At 45.1% G+C, this 18,722-nt stretch overlaps 1 protein-coding gene and 1 long non-coding RNA gene across 2 annotated transcripts; both read left to right on the top strand.

The window, feature by feature from the left end:
• Nucleotides 1–570: 570 nt before the first annotated feature.
• LOC310995744 (uncharacterized protein) lies at nt 571–3,468 on the top strand (the record flags this gene model as incomplete). Its single annotated transcript, XM_083984868.1, has 5 exons — nt 571–706; nt 1,931–2,023; nt 2,620–2,713; nt 2,829–2,910; nt 3,067–3,468. The coding sequence occupies 5 exons, from the start codon at nt 571–573 to the stop codon at nt 3,466–3,468; spliced, it is 807 nt and encodes a 268-aa protein (XP_083840994.1).
• Nucleotides 3,469–4,505: 1,037 nt separating this feature from the next.
• LOC310995878 lies at nt 4,506–5,399 on the top strand. Its single transcript, XR_014595861.1, has 2 exons — nt 4,506–4,636; nt 4,732–5,399. It is a non-coding gene; the product is annotated as an uncharacterized lncRNA (long non-coding RNA).
• The last annotated feature ends 13,323 nt before the right edge of the window (nt 5,400–18,722 follow it).

Genomic DNA, 18,722 nt, shown 5'->3' with positions numbered 1-18,722 from the left:
TTTGAAAATTAGAGGGAACATTGATTATCACTTGACTTGGAAAATGACTCTTCTTTTTGGAATCATAATAATAATTAATAAATAAATAACAATAGCATTCTGATGCATGGCATTATAATAAAAACAAAAAAACATTACAATAAATAGCATTAAAATAGAGGGCGCATGACGTCTGTCCGACTACCCATTTCTCCGACCATACAGTTCTTTATTTTTGCGTCCATTAGTCCGACCTCCCATTTCTCCGACTTAAGTAGCCCTAACCCTTTACCTTACCCTAAACCTAACCTTAACACTGTAGAATGGGTAGTCGGAGAAATGAGCCGTCGGACTTTTGGGCAGTCGGACTGACGTATGCTCCCCTAAAATACACACTGCATAAGCAAAATAATGTATTTTACTATTGAGCATTTCCCTCCTCTAGGTAGCCTATGACACAACCTGTCTGTAAAAAGCCTGCTGATGTAAGACAAGATTTTATCCAGTTGTCTGTTTAAAGATGTGGCTGTTATGTGACTCACACATTACATCACATTCTACGCATGGCAGATTCAGCCATATCTCGGGAAGATGGGAAACGAGCCGGAGAGGGCCCAAGGCCAGCGGGTGGTGCTGGACCTTGTGGAGCAGTTATCTGAAGGTCACAGTGTGACCTGCGATAACTTCTTCACAAGCTTCGAGCTGTGGGAAGCCCTCCTCCAGCGAGGTATCACCCCACTTGGCACGATGAGGAGAAACAAGCCTGAGCCGCCCCCCCTCCCCTCCCCAGATAGCTGAAGAACCCCCACACAAACCCCAGATGATCCTTGATTACAACTCCACCCTTGGACACCATGGATCAGGTTTCTTATAGAGGGATTATACGTCTACGTCACAGACGTTCTACTGCGCATGTCGCCTGCAGAAAGAGAGCAGTAACAGCCGCGATGGTGACCTCACTGCACTCATTAACGTTATGCATGATCAAAGGTCTGTTCTCTGTTCTGTACCGCCTGAATTCAGCCATAAAGACCCTGTTCCACCATGTATTCTGCCCACGTCGTTACAATGCCTCTGCAATCCAGAAATGGATGGCCATGAATTGTCAGTTCTGTTGCAGCACTGTGAAAGCCTGAGACCCCTGGTTGCAGTGACTGAGACACAAGCGGCCTCGTTGGAAAGGCAAACCAGAGAGCAACATAAGTCTGCACTTTGGTGCACAGCACTAGCCGGTAGGATAACCGAATCAAATATCTACTTAGTGGTGTCAACTCCTTTGTCCAGTCCAGCTGTCTACCGTGAAGAAGGTGTGTTATCCACATAAACCATCTTACACAGGAAACAAGATGAGCAGCTGACTCCAATGCTGCTCCAGAAAGCAGGAGTTGCAGGTTACATGCTGTCATTCCGACATCCCACCACTCTGACATCTCACCATTTAGACATAACCACCGCTATTCCGACATGCGAGGGGGGGGGGGGTCTCATGACCGTGAAGGTCGCTCCGAGCTGCGTGAGCTCCGCGAGAAAAAGCGGAGCGGCTGTGCGCCAAACAAACTTTTTTTTCTCAGATATTTTATAGAAAAACACACCCACAAATGATGTGAGGATTGAAGCTGAACGTGTTCGCCACCTAGTGGTACCAAGCAGTAACAATATAGGGCAGTAGATTTAAAGATATGGGCTGTTTTATCCAAGCATGCTGCCTGCCTGCGCCTAGAGGGCTAAGACATGCTGATAGAGGAATACCCCCACATGGTTGTGCGTAATTACGCAGCAGAGCACAGACAGGAGCCGTTTCTCAATATGCGTTCTTCTCCGTACTTCTGTTCTTGTGGACTTGAAAAACGTCATCAGCGCCGGACCAAGTACTGTTCCAATTCAAAGTTTGCATCTGGCCAAGTACGGTCGAATACCCCGGATGTGTTCTTGCCCCGCCCATTTCATCGAGGATGCATCGGTGGAGACTTGCGTGGACTTTTGGAAGTTACGTATCCCAGAATGCATTTCGGGATAACAATGGCAGAGGAGCGGACTCACAACTGTAAGTTACAAGTTTTAAACGTTTAGAAATTATTATTGATTTAGGGTCACGAAATGTAAGTGTTATTTTTTGTACGAGAATATAATTGTTATAAGAGCAAAGTAGTGCTGTGGTCGATTCATTGCTACCGCACGTAGTTTTTGCTTCGAAGTTTTTGGTGATAGCCACCCGCTAACTGTGCTAACAGCTATCGTACTCCGCTAGCTGCTAGCCCATTGGCCCGGGTGGTTAGCATTACTGCTACCCCGCTGATTACAGCCGTGTCCCGGCGCGACCCTCTGAAATCAGCCGCCCGCTGGTTATGTATCGTTGAAGTGGTAAAACGTGACCGTTCACTTTGCATTTAATGGGTAAGTGTCTGAAACTAAATACTTTAGGGTGTTTGATACCGGATTAATTGGTCTGTCTGGTGTGCGAGGGTTTTATTTAAGTTTTATATTTTATTTAACATGAAGAACTTGTCACCGACCAAAACGTGTAACGTTATCCGCTCATACTCCCTGTTGTTCCCTATTAGTTTGACTAGTTAAACACATCAGAAGTGTAAAAACGTATGGTATTGTGCATTAAATCTGTCGACCGTAATTTCTTTCAAGGGACAGCTGAGCAGACCCGGGCCCTCATTAAATGGCGGTCCGAAAACGAGGCCCTCTTCACGGGGAGGAAAAACTCGGCGAGGGAGGGATGGGAGTGAGTATAATATATTCATCATTGCCTGTGTATCTGGGGAAGGGTTCGACTTTGCCGGTCTTAAACCATATTATGGAGGGAGTATGCCATTAAATGTATTTATGTATTTTTCAAGGGACTTTGTTAAAATCTGTGGCCTGCCCATCACAGCCAAACAGGCAAAAAAGAAATGGAACAATTTGAAGGACAAATATAAGGTACCTTCGATATATTTGCGTTTAATATGGTGATGGAAAGCTCTGGATTTTTTTATTTTCTTTTAATTTACAATTACATAATTTGAATTTTTCAGGTCATAAATTAAACCAAAGACTTTCAGTGTCACAATGTAATGATTAATAACTTATTTATAGGAGTTAAAAGACCCACCAACGGGCAAAGGGGTAGAGGCCGGGAGTGTGACCGCTGCCACCTGGCAGTGGTACAGCCTGATGGACGCTGCACTCCAGGGGCAGCATGCCATCAACCCGCCCCTGGTTGTAGCCAGTGCCACGCCAGGTGGCGTGGTCAGCAGCACCCCGGCCTCTACCTCTGCAGAGGAAGAGGCAGGAGGAGAGGACGTAAGAGGAGAGAGGAGCACAGGAAGAAAGAGGAAGAGAGAGGGTGAAATATTGGACTTTTTAAAGACACGAGCAGAGAGAGAGGATGACAGAGAGAGAGAGGCCATGGTGAGGGAGGAGGAGAGGGAGAGAGCAGCAGCCGATAGGGCCGAGAGGTACCTCTCGCTCTTTGAGAGGCTTGTGAATAAGTTTTAGTTGTAGTAATATTTTATTTTGTTTGTGTTCTGTTCTTGTATTATTAAATTTTTTGAATGTTTAGGATGTGTTTAAGACGATTCTTATTTAAGCGATACTGTACATATTCACAACAAAAACAAAATAGTAGTGTGTAATTATTTACAATTAACCAAAAAGAACATTGGATAGACAACATATATACAATTATTTACAGTTGTGTTTATATTAGAATGAACCAAAAAAAGATTAAACAAAACCGATTACATTGAAAAGAGAAAAGAAAAAATACCAATAGTTATTTACAGTAATTTCATTTAATTGATTAGGGCCAATTGAATTTAAATTTGGGATATCCAGAAAAAAATACATAAAACATATTTACATAGTTTACATATTTACACCTATACAATTTAAATTAATCTGATTCACACAATATATACATTGACATCTAACATATTTACATATTTACACACTCCCAGGTGAACATGACTACATCTAGAGAGCCAGAGTGAATATTTACTCTCTAGATGTAGTCATGTTCACCCAGACATGCAGGCAGGTCACGAGGAGCAGAGAGCTGGGCAGCCAGACGTCCTCGGACCTCCCTCCCAGACAGGCCCCTTTCGTCCCCCTCTCCATTGCCCGGACCATCTCCGCCGTCTGGGACCTCCGCCATCTCTCCCTCATCCTCATCCTGCTCCTGCTCCTCCTCCAGGATGTCATGGGCTGCCACACAGATGTTGTGGAGGATGCAGCAGGCACCAACCACCTTTGGGGCGAACACCGGCCGGATCTCCAGGGCCCTGAGAAAAATTGAGCGCCACCTCGTCTTGAGGATCCCAAAAGTTCCGCTCAATGACATTTCTGGCCCTCGCGTGGTGCCTGTTGTAGCAGGCTTCAACTTGGGCTATTCAAGGTTAGAAAAAAATATTTAAATGTAAAATGTGAAAATGTATAATGTAATTCAAAGTCACCAAATTGTCTGTGTGTGTGTGTCGGTGTGTGTTTTCTTACTTGCTACAGGCTGGCGATAAGGCGTCATTAGGGCCACAGGGCGCTGCAGGCATGGGTACCCTCCATCTCCCAGCAGAAAGTACCCAGCTGGTGGATACAGGGCCTGGTGGTAGAAGGGTGACCGCCGGAGGACCAGTGCATCGTGCACTGACCCTGGCTGACCCACATAAATGTCAAGAAAAGAGCCTTTGGCATCACACATTCCCTGTAGGATTATGGAGGGGAAGAGCTTTCTATTAATGTAGCTCTTTTTTTGTGGCTCTGCAGGAGGAACAATTCGGATATGGCACCCGTCGATGGCACCAGCAGCAGCCTGAAATGCCTCATGCCCAGCAAGCAGCGCGAAGGCAGCTCCCACCTCTGCCATCTGCTCAGCCCTGGGGAAGTGGATGACTCTGGGCAGGATGGTCATCATGTCATCCACAACCCTGTGCACAATCCTGCACACAGTGGCCAGCGGTACTGAGAAGACGTCGGAGGTGACCCGGTACGACGCTCCACAGGCGAGCCAGTAGAGCGTCACCAGCACCTCCAGCTCATGGCTCCATCCATGGCTCTTCTCCCGGGGCAACATCTGGAGCAGCATGGTGATGCTGTCCCTGGAGAGCCTGAACGCCGGCTTCACCTCAGCCCCGGAGAAGAAAGTGGCCAGGATAGGCACCTGGTCATTCACCTGTGCATAAATACGCACAGGGCCTTGCGAGTCCTGAGGAGGAGATATTCAATTTATTAGTTATTTATTATGATATTGTATGTATTGTATGTAATCATCTATTTATTATTATGAAGTCTGTTTTTAATCATGCATTTATTATAATGAATTCCCTTTTTAATCATCTATTTATTATGAATTATGTATTTAATCTATTTGTTATTATGGTTTTGTATTTAATATTTATTGAATATGTATTTATTAAATTGTGTTGAATGACAAATGTCAATCATTTATAGACACTTACATGAAGTTTGCTTAACTCCATATTCAGTTGCTTTATTTCCCGTTTGAAAACCATGACAAAAAGCTGTACAAGATCTTTCAGACTGAATATCAACATCTTCATGTTTGCGTGCTAAAACAGAGGACAGGTAAGTGTGTAGGGCCTAGGCTGAGGGTTATTAAGTAGTAAAAGTAGTTGAGTTAATTTGACAGGGACCACATACAATAAACTGTTTGACTAGAAATTGTATGCATTATATAGTTAAGTAAATAAACCTATAGGTGTTGTAGTTCAACATGACAGCAATTTAAAAAGGTCATGTCATTTTTTTTTTTTAAATTAGCACTAAATAAAATATTATATTACACAAACTAACCAATCCAGAGAGATATGCCAGGATGACACGCCTCCTCCTTGACCGTCGCCGAATGGCGGCTCTCCTCCGGCGGATGCTCCTCCTCAAACGCTCCGCTTCCTCTTCCGCGTCGACGTACATCGCCCCGGCGATAAAAGTAGCGGCCAACTGCGCCATATGTCGTCAATTTGACAACAACTGACACGTGACAACAACAACAACAATAACAATAACAATATAAATAGATAACTAGCTCAATTTCCGCTGCGTAACTGCTCTGTCCACTACAACAATAAAACCCACAACATTTTCCCGCCACTCGCCCTTTATATAGGCAATTTTCGGAAAATTTATATTCATATTTGTATAAAAAGAAAACATCATATTATATCCTCATATAATATATAATAAAATATACAAATGAAACGGAGTTGTTTTTTTATAGTGTTTATTTTATTTTAACCAGTGAAAATAACCGGAAGTTGAACGCCGTCAACCGGCAAAAACGATGACGTCATCAAGTACGTTCCTGTTCCAAATGCAGAAAAAACACCATCCTCCCGTTCTCCCGTCCTCTCGTACCCCGGGAGTTCGTTCTTCCAACTGAACTCCGCAAGTCCAGACTCCCGGAGTTCACGAGTTCGAACTTGGCGTACTGGGTATTGAGAAACGGCCAGGGACTAGTCTGCCTGTCTAGGATAGGCAGGATAGGGCCGCTCGGCATGGGATTCGAACCTCACCGCCTGCAGTGAGGACTATAGCCTCAACACATGGGGCGGATGCTCTACCAACTGAGCTAAACACCGCCCCCTACCTGGTCTTTTTACTAAACTTAACCAACTCCTTTCTTCATTGCCTAAGCCCAACCAGTGCAAAATCTTTTTGGGGAAACAAATACGCTATTAAAGGAATTGTCGGAAAGGCAGGATGTTTAAAAAAAGAAAAAAATACAGTCATTCCGACCATAGGAGGCAGAAATTGTCAGAATAACAGGACATTGGATAGAAAATTAAAGCAGATATCAGTGGAATGTTTTTGTTAATATAAGTCCTAAATAGTCCTATTTTCCGTCAGCAATCACTTACATGAAGTATTTCAGCCTAAACACGAGTCTCTCCGTCACTCTGCTCTGCTGTAACCCGAGGAGAAAATTTTCCTTGTGGGATACAAGTGTTATCCAATGAGGAGAGAGAACGGCATGAAGGGCTGTGTGTGCAGCCAAGGGATGCGCGTGAATGTGGTGACGTAGCACGAGGACCAATTGATGCCTGACAAGGGCGGGGGCTGCTAACTCATGGTGCGTTCAAAGAAACTCGTACTTTGTGTTTTTCCTTCCTGTGAAGTCATACCAGTTCGATCTGGTACGAGTTCACGGGTCGGAAGTTACGAGTGGCCGTTATAGGGAACTTTCACAGACAACAGGATGGTAAAAACACGAGCTACGGGTTACCTGGAACGCTACCAAGTCGTAGTTGTGACTTGAAGCTGTAACTTACGGTTTCAAAAGCCTACCTTGAACGCAGCATTAGCCGAAACGGCCGTGAAGCTGATATCTGCTTTAAAGCAGAAGTAAGTGGAATGTTTGTGTTAATATAAGTCTTAAATAGTTGTATCTTCCGACAGCAATCACTTCTATAGAGTGTTTGGTCTGAAACACGGGTCTGTCAGTCACTCTGCTCTGCTGTAAGCCGAGGAGAAAACTTTCCTTGTATCCTACAACCTTTATCCAATGAGGAGAGAGAACGGCATAAAGGGGCGGTCCTCTCTGTGTGTGCAGCCAAGGGATGCGCGTGAATGTGGTGACGTAGGGACGAGGACCAATAGATCCATGACGAGGGCGGGGACTGCTAACCCGGATCGCTTACTTCTGCTTTATGTGTTGCCATTTAGACAATTAGAGGCCTATGTCGGACTGATGGGATGTCAGAATGGCGGTTGCCCCCCGGAGTTGTAGCATGTGGAGCTGAAAGTGGAGAAATGTGGTTTCATCATGAATTCATCCTTCCCTGAACTGGGAGCATCATGTAGCACATATGTACTACAAGCACGTGTAAACACAGCTCTTTGTGACCGGTGCACAGTACTGTGACTTTGTTGTTTGGACTAAGAAAACCTGTGAACTTGTGCAGGTCAAACCTGATGCTGAACTCTGGGAGACAACACTTTTCCATGCGCTGCTCACTCCCTAAATTTAGTTGGAGTCAACACCATTGAGGCCAGCAGCCCCGAGGCTGGACACTACTTTGACACTTTACAGTCTTTGTATTACTTTTGTTCCTCCTCTACAAGTAGATAGGGGAAAGTTTTTCACAAAACAGGAATACGTTTGACGTTGAAATCACTCTCAACCAGATGGAGCAGTCAAGCAGAAACCAGCAAAGCTCTGTGGAAAAACCATTCACACATAAAAGATGCACTTGAAAAAATAGCAGGCTCAGATGATGAAAAAAGGGATACTAGAAATGAAGCAGGGGCTCTCTGTGATAAACTGGAAATTAGAAACAGCATTCATGGCTCATTTCTGGGATGCAATCCTTGACAGATTTCAAGCCACAAGCATAATGTTACAAAAAAGTGACAAACATTTTGACAGCAAAGACAGGGGGCGGTAGAGAAAAAATACAATAGGAAGAAGTAGAGAATGTAAACAATGATGGTGGCATCCAGAAAGTCAAGGATGGAGGAGGAGGAATTGTTGTGTTTGTGGATACTGAGCAGACAAAAGCACCGCCGAAAGAGAAGATGGTCAATTCGACCGTTGCATGCAATGAGGCACATCTCACTGGGGAACACAGCCAGCTCGTGAAGCCGATGCATGCTGTAGATCAAGAGATGCACTTCAGGTACTTTCGTATGTCAGCGCACCGCTTTGATGACCTGCTGCCATTGGATCAAGCCGTTCTTATGGTGGCAGTGGCTCAGGTGGTAGAGCGGGTCGTCCAATGATCAGAGGGTTGGCGGTTCGAATCCCGCTCTGTCCCGGTTGCTGCCGTAGTGTCCTTGGGCAAGACACCTTACCCACCTTGCTCCTGATGGGTGGTTCGCGCCTTGCATGGCAGCCTCCGCCATCAGTGTGTGAATGTGTGTGTGAATGGGTGAATGTGATGTACTAAGCGCTTTGGGTATCGTTCAGGTATAGTAAAAGAGCTATATAAATACAGACCATTACCATTACCATGAAAAGACTCACCGTAGTCCCGTCAGTCTACAAGTGAGACTGGCTGTTACCTTGCAAATCCTCGCTTCTGGTGGTAGTCAGAAAATTGTTGCGGCCAGTTACAAGTTGGGGTCAACAACAGTGTCACTGATTGTGACTGAGGTTTGCCCCGCCATCTGGAGGGCCCTGAGAGAGGATTTTGTTTCGACACCTAAAGGCAGAGACTGGGCAGAGATTTCTCGAGACTTCTGGAGACTGTGTTATTTCCCCAATTGTTTGGGATGTGTTGATGGGAAACATGCAGATTAAAGCACCACCAGATGCAGTAAGTGACTAAGGAACTCATTCAATTGTCCTGATGGCAATCTGTGATGCTAAATATCGTTTCACCATGGTGGACATTGGCTCATATGGTTGAGCGAGTGACGGGAGGATTTTCAAGGACAGTCGATTTGGTTCAAGACTTCTGCAGGGGACTCTTGAACTGCCACCACCTGCCAACCTGCCTGGTACCAACACAGCTGTCCGTCATGTTTTCCTAGGAGATGCAGCATGTGAACTTGATGCTGCACTACCCAGGTAGTGTAAATTACTTTTCATCTAAATAATAAAGATTTGGAAAATATTCATGTTAATATATTTAACAGTAGGCCTATGTTGTTTGTGCTTATTCTCAGGGCTCAACCTTGGTGTTGAACATAAAGTGTATGATTACCGGCACTCACGAGCCCGACGGGTGATTGAGAACAGCTTTGGGATACTGGCCACACGTTGGAGAATCCTTGGGGCGGCCCATCGAATTCCACCCTGAGAATACAGTGGATGTTGTGAAGGCGTGCGCGGCCCTTCACTACATGCTGGCCCACACAGATGCAGCAGCCTCACCTGCATCTAGATACATTCCACCAAACTTTACTGATAGCAGGGGAACTTCTGCCAGGTGAATGGAGGAGGCAGGTGGCAGGAGATGGCAACCTCCTGGAAGCAATACGGCTGTCAACCGCAAGAGCAACCCGGGCAGCTCATGCAGTGAGACATGACCTGAAGTCATTCTTTATGACCCCACAAGGTCTTTTGTCCTGGCAGGAGAGGGTGTTTGAACTAATGTTCTGCTCAGCAGGAGAAATGACCTCAACTGAAACCAGGCAGGGCCAAGAAAGCTTGTGTCCTCAGGCTTCTGTGTTCACAGACTGTATATGTTCATTAGTATGTTTGTAGCGGCCCTTGGTTCCCAAAGAATGGAGGCAGAGAGTTCCATACGGGTGCATAAGTTTATTGCCCTCAATGTAGCACCGTGAAAACTATGAAATAAAGAAATATACAAAAAAAAAAGTCTTCCACACTGCGTTTCCTTTTCCGTGATGGATTGCAGGGAGAAGGTGAGGCAGATGGATGGGATGTTAAGATGTTACAGGGGGAGGTGTGGGTGTCTGGGATGGGACAGAAACTGAAAAGTGGGCAGGATGAGGGGATGGAGGAAAGGACAGAGGTGAAGTGCTGCTGCAAGAGGTCTCTGCTGAGAATGCTCCAGGCACAGGTGTTTCAACAGGTGAAAATGCACCGTTCTGTGATGGGCTGTAGATGCTGAGCAAACTGGAGGCAGCAGAGGGGCAGAGGGATTCATTTTGACTTAACAGTCTTGGGTCTTCACTCTGTTAAAATAAAAAGAAAAAAAGTTTGATTATAATAATGCACACTGATGTAAACAAAGGGTGCAACCATTGCTATTTTCTGCCTTAACAAACGGTATGCCTACAATATAGTAGTATAATAGGCTAGTATTCATCATTTTTCATTTTTTCCATCAAATAACTGGAGCAGAACAGAAATAAAAGACAAGTAATGAAAACATGAGTTAAGGAGGAACTAAGCAGGATTTCTCCTGTAGCTATGCTACATATTTACCTTCATTAAAAAGCTCCGATGTAATTGTGATAGTTAACTACATGATTTGTGACTTGTTTACAAGATTTTTTTTTTCCCGTCTCATGCAACATCAGTGTAGTAGACGTTATATAATGTTATCGACCGCTCTATGTCTTGATTTTTCGCCGTCTTCGTTGCAAACAAAATGCACATGGAGGAGAGGAGGGACCGGATTTGCATAGTTCCTCATACACAACAAAGCAGGGAACACAGTTATGTTGTTGTTTTGAAGGTGATTTCTGTGCGTTTGTGTAGCTTATTTCATTTTTGCTTACCTCACTCTCAAAATTGGTGTCTGTCTCTCGGTGTCGAGCATGAGCTAAGCTTAACTCATTGAGTGCCAACCACGTAATTTCTCGTTTTTCGTTCCCATGCGTTGAGTGCCAAAAACGAGATTTTACGTTTTTTGCTTTTTTTTTAATTATGAAAATAATAGATAAATATGTACTTTAAAAAAAAGAAAGACTGTAACGTCATCAGCAGAGGCCGACAAAGTCAGCACAACTTTCAGAGAAGCTTAGCCCTGACACACCCTGATAGTTGGCGATTAGTTTGTTTCCATCCTGCTTCAATCTGACTGTGCACAAAGCCCCTTCACCCAGTGTCTGTACTGGACCTTTACTGAAGCTCTAATGGGTCTGAATGGGATCAGGTCCCTGCAGCAGGATCCCAGGCCTGATGGAGAGACTGGAACCAGAACTAACAGCAGGAGGCTGAGGTGTTTTTGTTTTGTTGCAGAAAGATTCAACACTTCATGGACACACTTTTAGATGAAGTTTAATGTATTTCAAATCTTTGAAGTGGTTTCATTTCAACATAGACAGAAACAGAATCAGTAGCAGTCTCAGTGAAATGCATCCAGGACATACTCAGTCAGAATAAACTCTTCTCTGAATGTGTATCTGTGCAGCTCTGGAGAAGAGTTTTCTACCTTTTTTATTCCCTTCAAACAGCGGCAGGTCTTTCTCTTTGAACCTTGCTGCCCACCGTCCGTCAGCCTGAAATCCTAAAAGCCGCTGCGCGAGTCAACTCAGACTCAAGAGGAGGCCCAACAAACTGCCTTTTTATGAACCGTTTCACATCTGAGCCGTGAAACAACCGTGAGTCTGGGGCAAAGACAACACGACTGAAGTCTGCAGCTGGACTCTAATCTCCCTGAGTCCACGGTTCTGAGCCTCTGAAGTTGGGTCTGATAAAGCCTGAAGATCTGGACTCTCTGGTCAGTGGAGCTCCTCCCAGCATCACAAGTAGCTGAGCAGCATGGCAAAGTAGGAACCTGGAGTTTTCCATGGTCTGATCGTTCTCTCTGATAGAACAGGAAACAAAGATTTGATGTGAGTTGTAATCACTTGGTGACCTCCAATATTCAAAAGGTGACATTTCTAAAAGGAGTTGATGATTCTCCTTGTATCCTCCTGCTTTCTGTCTGGACTTACATTTAGTTGTGCTTGTGTTTTCCATATATGGTCTTGTTGCCAAACCGGGGAGAGTTAAGTTCCAACACACAGAGAACAGACTAAGCTATAATTTGTGGTGGAGCAGCAGGTCTTCTACCACAGCTGGATCTCAGCTCACTGTTTATTCATGGTGTCAGAGTTCACCTGTCCATACAGGTGTAATACCAGGACTTACCCAGCAGGTGGCGCCACTCTACTCCAGAAACTCACTTCCCCTCCCACTGGCCCTCATTTATCAAACTTGCGCAGGATCTGGTGTAGATTCTGGTGTAAATATCAGTGTACGCCAACTCGCCAAGTGTCACGTGTGATTCACTAAAAGTGTGTACGCTGCTGATTTCGGCGTAGAACCGGCGTGGCATTGATAAATCCGGCGGCTGAAAACAATCGTAATTTAAATGACACGCCCCTATATATTCATGCTTCAGAGGCCTCCCCCGCCATCTTTGCGACATGGAGACTCGGAGGACGGCAAAGAAACGTAACTTTTCAGAGACAGAAATAGACGTTATCACCACTGAAGTGGAACGAAACAAAATAATATTATTTGGTTCCCTAAAAAGCGGGATTAAAGGCACACAGAAAAACGCAGTTTGGGCAAAGATAACAGCAGTGGTGAACAGCGTCGGTGTTGATGCACGGAGTCCAGCCGAGGTTGTATTTTATTTCTTGTAAAATATAAAATAAATAATATAATATATAATAATAAATATAAATGTACTACTGCTAAAATACAAATCCTTTACATGTAGGTAATAAAGAAATGGAGCGATATGAAAATTGCTACCAAAAAACGAGCTGCTGCGTTAAGGCGCAGCAGCACCCAGACTGGGGGAGGTCAGTCTGATCCGGACCTGACTCTATCACAGCAGGAGGAACGGGTGGCAGCGTTAATGGGCTCCCCGACCATCATGGGGATAAGAGGCGGTGGGGACACCGATGAGCCTGAACTGGATGACGGTAAGAAAGTTGACACAGTCGGCAAAGTGCAACGTTTGTTGTATTTTATTAGTATCACTTATACTGGGTGCCATGCAAAACAAAGTAGAATAAAAATAAAATGTCCCCCCCCCCCCAGAACAGCCAGGTCCAAGCTGCGCGCGAGGGGGCCAGGCAGGAGTGGGAGAGGAGGGAGAGCCCACTTGCTCCGCTCCACCACGCGCTGCGCCGCCACCACCAGCTCCAGCTCCAGCTCCACGCGCTGCGCCACCACCAGCTCCAGCTCCACGCGCTGCTCAACCACCACGTGCTGCACCACCACCACCAGCTCCAGCCCCAGCTCCACACGCTGCTCCACCACCAAGCGCCCGGTTCATCACCCAAGAGGTTTTAGACAGGCAGAACGAAATATGTCAATTGTTAGGACATATAAACAATAACCTGGTTGCGATTAATGACACACTCAAAAACATAAATGACACACTAAAAACAATAAAACCATGATCATTAAATGTTGTGCTGTGTTTCTCTACTGACCGTTTTTAAAAACGCTGAATAATGTTGTCTCTCCTCTGCACAGCTCTCAGGTGTGGCTGTGCCGGGCAGGGCTCTCCTGGCATAGGCTCATCTGGCTGTGCTGGGACATCAAATGGCACGCGGTGACTCTGCGCAATATTGTGCAGAATCCCACATGCCATAATGATGTCACATACCTTTTCGGGTGTGTACAGCAGGGTTCCCCCTGCTGCACCCAGACACAGCCATCTGCCCTTCAGTAGCCCGATGCAGCGCTCCACTGTGCCCCGTGTGCGCACGTGCGCAATGTTGTATCTGCGCTCCTGCTCAGTTGCAGGATGGGCCAGTGGAGTTAAGAGGTACTCGGTCAGGGGATAGCCTTTGTCACCTAGTAAACGATTCACACCAAATGTTAGCATTGTAACTTGAATGCTTGTATAAAAGTACTTTAACCGGTAGGCTACTCACCAAGGAGATGACTCCGGCCCTGCAGTGCGCCCCTCTGAAGCCGAGTCCCCACGCTGCTGTTTTGGAAGATGTAAGAATCGTGGGTGCCCCCACATTCAACAGGGAGAGGTTGGCATCACAAATGACCTGTACATTAATCGAATGGTAACTTTTGCGGTTCACGTATGCATAATCGTTGTCTGATGGGGGCTTCAGACGCACATGTGTGCAATCGATCGCACCGATTACATTAGGAATTCCAGCAATCTCATAAAAGGCACTTTTAATCACAGTTTGCTGAGCATCCGCATACGGGAAATTAATGTACTGCCGTGAGAGGGACTTTATTGCCGCCAGCACTGACGGCATGGTTCGGCTGATGGATGGTTGTGAGATGCCAGCTCGATCCCCAATCTCCCGTTGAAAGGTCCCGGTGGCCAAAAAACCCAACGTGGAGAGCACCTGCACCGGCACAGGTATAGCACAGGAGCGCCTTGTCTCCCTCTGCAACTGGGGCTCCAGTGTCCGGCAGAGGAGGAGGAGGAGATCCCTTGGCAGCCGAAAGCGGCTGAGCAGCCATTCATCGCTCTCCTGCAGTAGATCCTCCCATTGGCGGAAGTTCCGTTCCCGATGGAGAGGAGCGTATTCCTCTAACAGCAGGAGGTCTGCCATCATCAATGTGTGATGACGGTCAAAGTTTCTCGCCCGTAAAATATGGGATTGAATGTGCATCTGACCAATCACACTGGATATCTGTCAGGCCACACATTGCCTTAATCACCCAGGATTGCTCATGTCAGCCTGACAATCGGGCTGTCTCAAAATGTTGTTTTAATTCATACTGGTACTGTATACTTGTTTCGTTTTATTTAATTTCGAAATTTTGTTTTATTTTATTTCGTTATTTCGTTTTATTTAATTTTGTTTTATTTTATTTCGTTTTGTTTTATTGAAGTTCGTTTGTTTTGTTTCATTTCATTTTGTTTTGTTTTATTTTACTAATGACAGTAACAACACTGCATCGCTGCATCAGTATGATCTATTTATGATCCGACACAGCCTCTGTCCTGACTCCTGCATGCTTTACGCTGGTTCCAAATGTGCGTACACCTGGTCAGAGCTGGCGTGAGATTTGTGCGTACCGTACGCTCACGCTCAGATTGATAAATGCCGATCCTTGGGGTGAATTTGGTGTACACCCATTTTTTTGGTGTACGCAAGTTTCATAAATGAGGGCCACTGTCATCAGGAACTTGTGTGATTTCCTGTAACTGCAGAGCAGAGGGAGGAGGTAAAGGTAAAGGTGTTCAGCCGCTGTTGCAGAGTGAACGGAGCAGAAGGAGAGAAACTGAAGTCTGAGACGAGGGAGTGTCAACACAACTTTATTATTGTTGTTGTTGTGTCAGAGTGTGAGAGTCAGTGTGTCTGTGTGGACTGTGGAGGGAAGAAGAGTCAGACGTAGTCCGTACATACGTCAGCACATTGTCTCAGATTCACTTCCACACAACTTCTTCTAACTCAGAACAAACATTGACCTGAACTCAACAATGACCTGAGAAGCCTTTAGAGGTCAAAGGTCATGGTGACTGGATGAACATGGATTTAATGTCAAAGTTCTATGGTAGTGGCAAATTCATACAAGGAAGTAACTACTTTTCCGTTGTGTATTTTGGTCTGACAAGTGAACAGACTTGTTTGTCTTGTTTCTATCTCTCTCTCTCTCTGTGTGTGTGTGTGTGTGTGGGGGGGGGTGTTACTGGTTTCCCTCTCAGAAAGAATGTTAATATGGAGGAAAAGGAGGAAGAATCCATCTGTCTGTCTCTGAAGAGTGACAGGTCCAAAGAATTGAATCCTCCAGAATTCAGTCCTGGAACTGCACCTGGTTCTGGACCTGGACCTGGACCTGGACCTTCAGAGTCCCGGTAAGAGACGGTTTCTACTATAAACTGATCTGAAGATGATTCAGTCCTTAGACTCATGTGAAGGAAACAGAGAGAAACCAGGAACCAGATCCACCAGACTCTGAAGGTGAACCTTCAAACACTACTTTCTTGGGAGTTTTTCCTCAGTCGATGTGAGGCTCGAAGTTCATAAGATGTTGTAATGATGCCGTGTAAAAACCTTTGAGACAAACTGTTTGTAAAAACAGGCTGTCCAAGTAAACTTTCCTTGCCACAGCTCTGAGATGATGAGTTCCAGCTTAAGTTGTTGTTTGTTTGTTGTTGTTTTTGTCTTTATGTGTCTCTTCCCTGGGCTGTAAGGGACAACTGGTGTCCAGGTAGATCCAGATGTTGAGCCAGTGGATCCAGATGCTGAGCAGTGTCAGTGTGTGATCCTCTGTAGAGCTGATGTGAGACAGATGTTCAGCAGCTGGACACTGGACACAGTTAATGACTGACTGACTGACTGACTCTACACTGTTGTCTCTGATGCTGCTGTGTTGCTTCCATCCTTCACTACAGTGTGTGGTGCTGGACGCTGACCTCACTGGACACTTCCCACAATGCATCTGTGATCAGAGAACTGATCAGTGATCAATGTGATGTGAATAAAAACATGTTTGTGTTTGCAGAGGTCAGAACCAGAGACTGAGAGCAGAGTCTCCAGGATCCATCTGTCTGTCCATGAAGAGTGACTGGTCCAAAGATCTACCTGAAAAATTCAGACCTGGACCTGGACCTGGACCTTCAGACTCACAGTAAGAGACGGTTTCTACTGTTCACAACAAACCTCAGAGACAGAAACATGCACACACACTCTGTCCATCAGACTGATGAAGTACAGCGTCCTCATGTTACTGTGTCATCTGCAAACTGAAGTCACAGTAGAGATTAAAGCAGCTGAGAATTTTATTTTGAAAAGTCAGGAAGCAGACAGGAGTGGTCAGTGTTTCCTGTTTCCTGTCTGTGACTGTCTGAGCTTCTCCACAACATGTAGTGAAGCTCAGGTGGAGCTGCTTCAGTCTCCTCACACTGGATCAGAGCTCCAACACAGGTTCATTAGAGCCACACAGCAGCGTCATTAGTTAAAGAGCTGATAGGACTCAGTCCAGAACCAACATCAAACACATGATCAGTGTCTGAAAGAGGAAAACACCACCAACAGCTTCTCAATCATTTCACATATTTGGAGTAAAAACCAGACCAGACGACGCAGAACTGAAGAGACTCAAACTAACAGGGAGTTTGTTTTGGAGTCTAGATTTAAAGGGATAGTTCAGGTCTTTTTATATGAATCTATATGGCATGCCCATCACCAGTTACCTGCTGTGACACTGACTTTTCCCGGACTGCGTCCCGTGAGCGGAGTTCTGGCCTGGTTTTGGTCCTGACGAATGTAGTCCGGCTAGTTGGCTGGGGTCACGAAAATAAAGCGTTTTGCCTCTCAAAACAATATGCGTTCAAAAGAGTGATACATTTGCATCACAAAACCGCTGTTCACAAAAAAGTCAGACCTCGCAATCGCTTGGCACTATTTTCTCTCCCTGCGTATCACTGCGCGCTGCCGCCTGTAGACGGCAGTGCGCGTTTCCATCAGCTGTTTCATGGAGTTTACTGCTCAGATAGTTCAAGTGAACATATCTGACTATGACACAAGTGATGAAGCCATCCCTTGTTTTAGCACAGAGCCAAAGGGAGACCTTAATGAACCTGATATGATGCTGAACCTCGTCAGATGGAGTTAGAGCCACAGATTGTATAAAAGAGGTTAGAGCAGAGAAGAGCGATGGGTGATCGTTGCAGCGCAGTCCATGGTGGAAGATCAGACCGACAAACATACACAGACAGACAGCGTGCATTAGTGATGCGCGGGTCAGCTTTTTTTCCAACCCGCGGGTCCCGCATCTATGAAGTAATTTGACCCGCCCCAGCCCGCCCCGCACCAACACGTCTATTTTCACAGCCCGCCCCGCCCCGCCCCGCCCCGCCCCGCCGCTATTAAATGGGCCATACAAATTTATTCAATATGAAAAATAGCTCTGAGTGACATAAAACTGGCAACAATAAATTTAAATCCCGAGCCAGTATAAAAATAGGTTAAACAATATAAATCATGAAATAACATCAGGTGAGGCTTGCGTTTTTATAGAATTCTGTTAAATTTATTAGGCTATTTGTAACAAACATATTACATTACAAAGTAGGCTAATAATAACAACAACACTAGCCTATGTAATAAACACTTAGCCTAACTGTAAATTTAATAAAACACCGAGTCATTTCACTGTGAATCCTAATAAAACACTTAGTAATTTCACTGTAAATTTAATAAAACACTGAGTCATTTCACTGTAAATGTAATAAAACACTTAATCATTTCATTGTAAATGTAATTAAACACCGAGTCATTTCAACAAAACAATTTTCAACAACAAACACCTTCGCAAATTAGGCAAAATGAGGCTTTTACAAACAACCTGTTTTTCTCATAGCACATAGGCCACCGAATTCTGTTCCGCATATGGCTATTTTTATCTAGGCATTGACATTTTAACGTGCACTATGCAAAAAAAGAATAGCATC

This window comes from Trachurus trachurus (assembly GCF_905171665.1).
Source record: "Trachurus trachurus genome assembly, chromosome: 13".
Lineage (NCBI taxonomy): Eukaryota > Metazoa > Chordata > Actinopteri > Carangiformes > Carangidae > Trachurus > Trachurus trachurus.
Note: the sequence above shows the minus strand (reverse complement) of the source record. Positions and strands in the feature narration are given on the sequence as shown.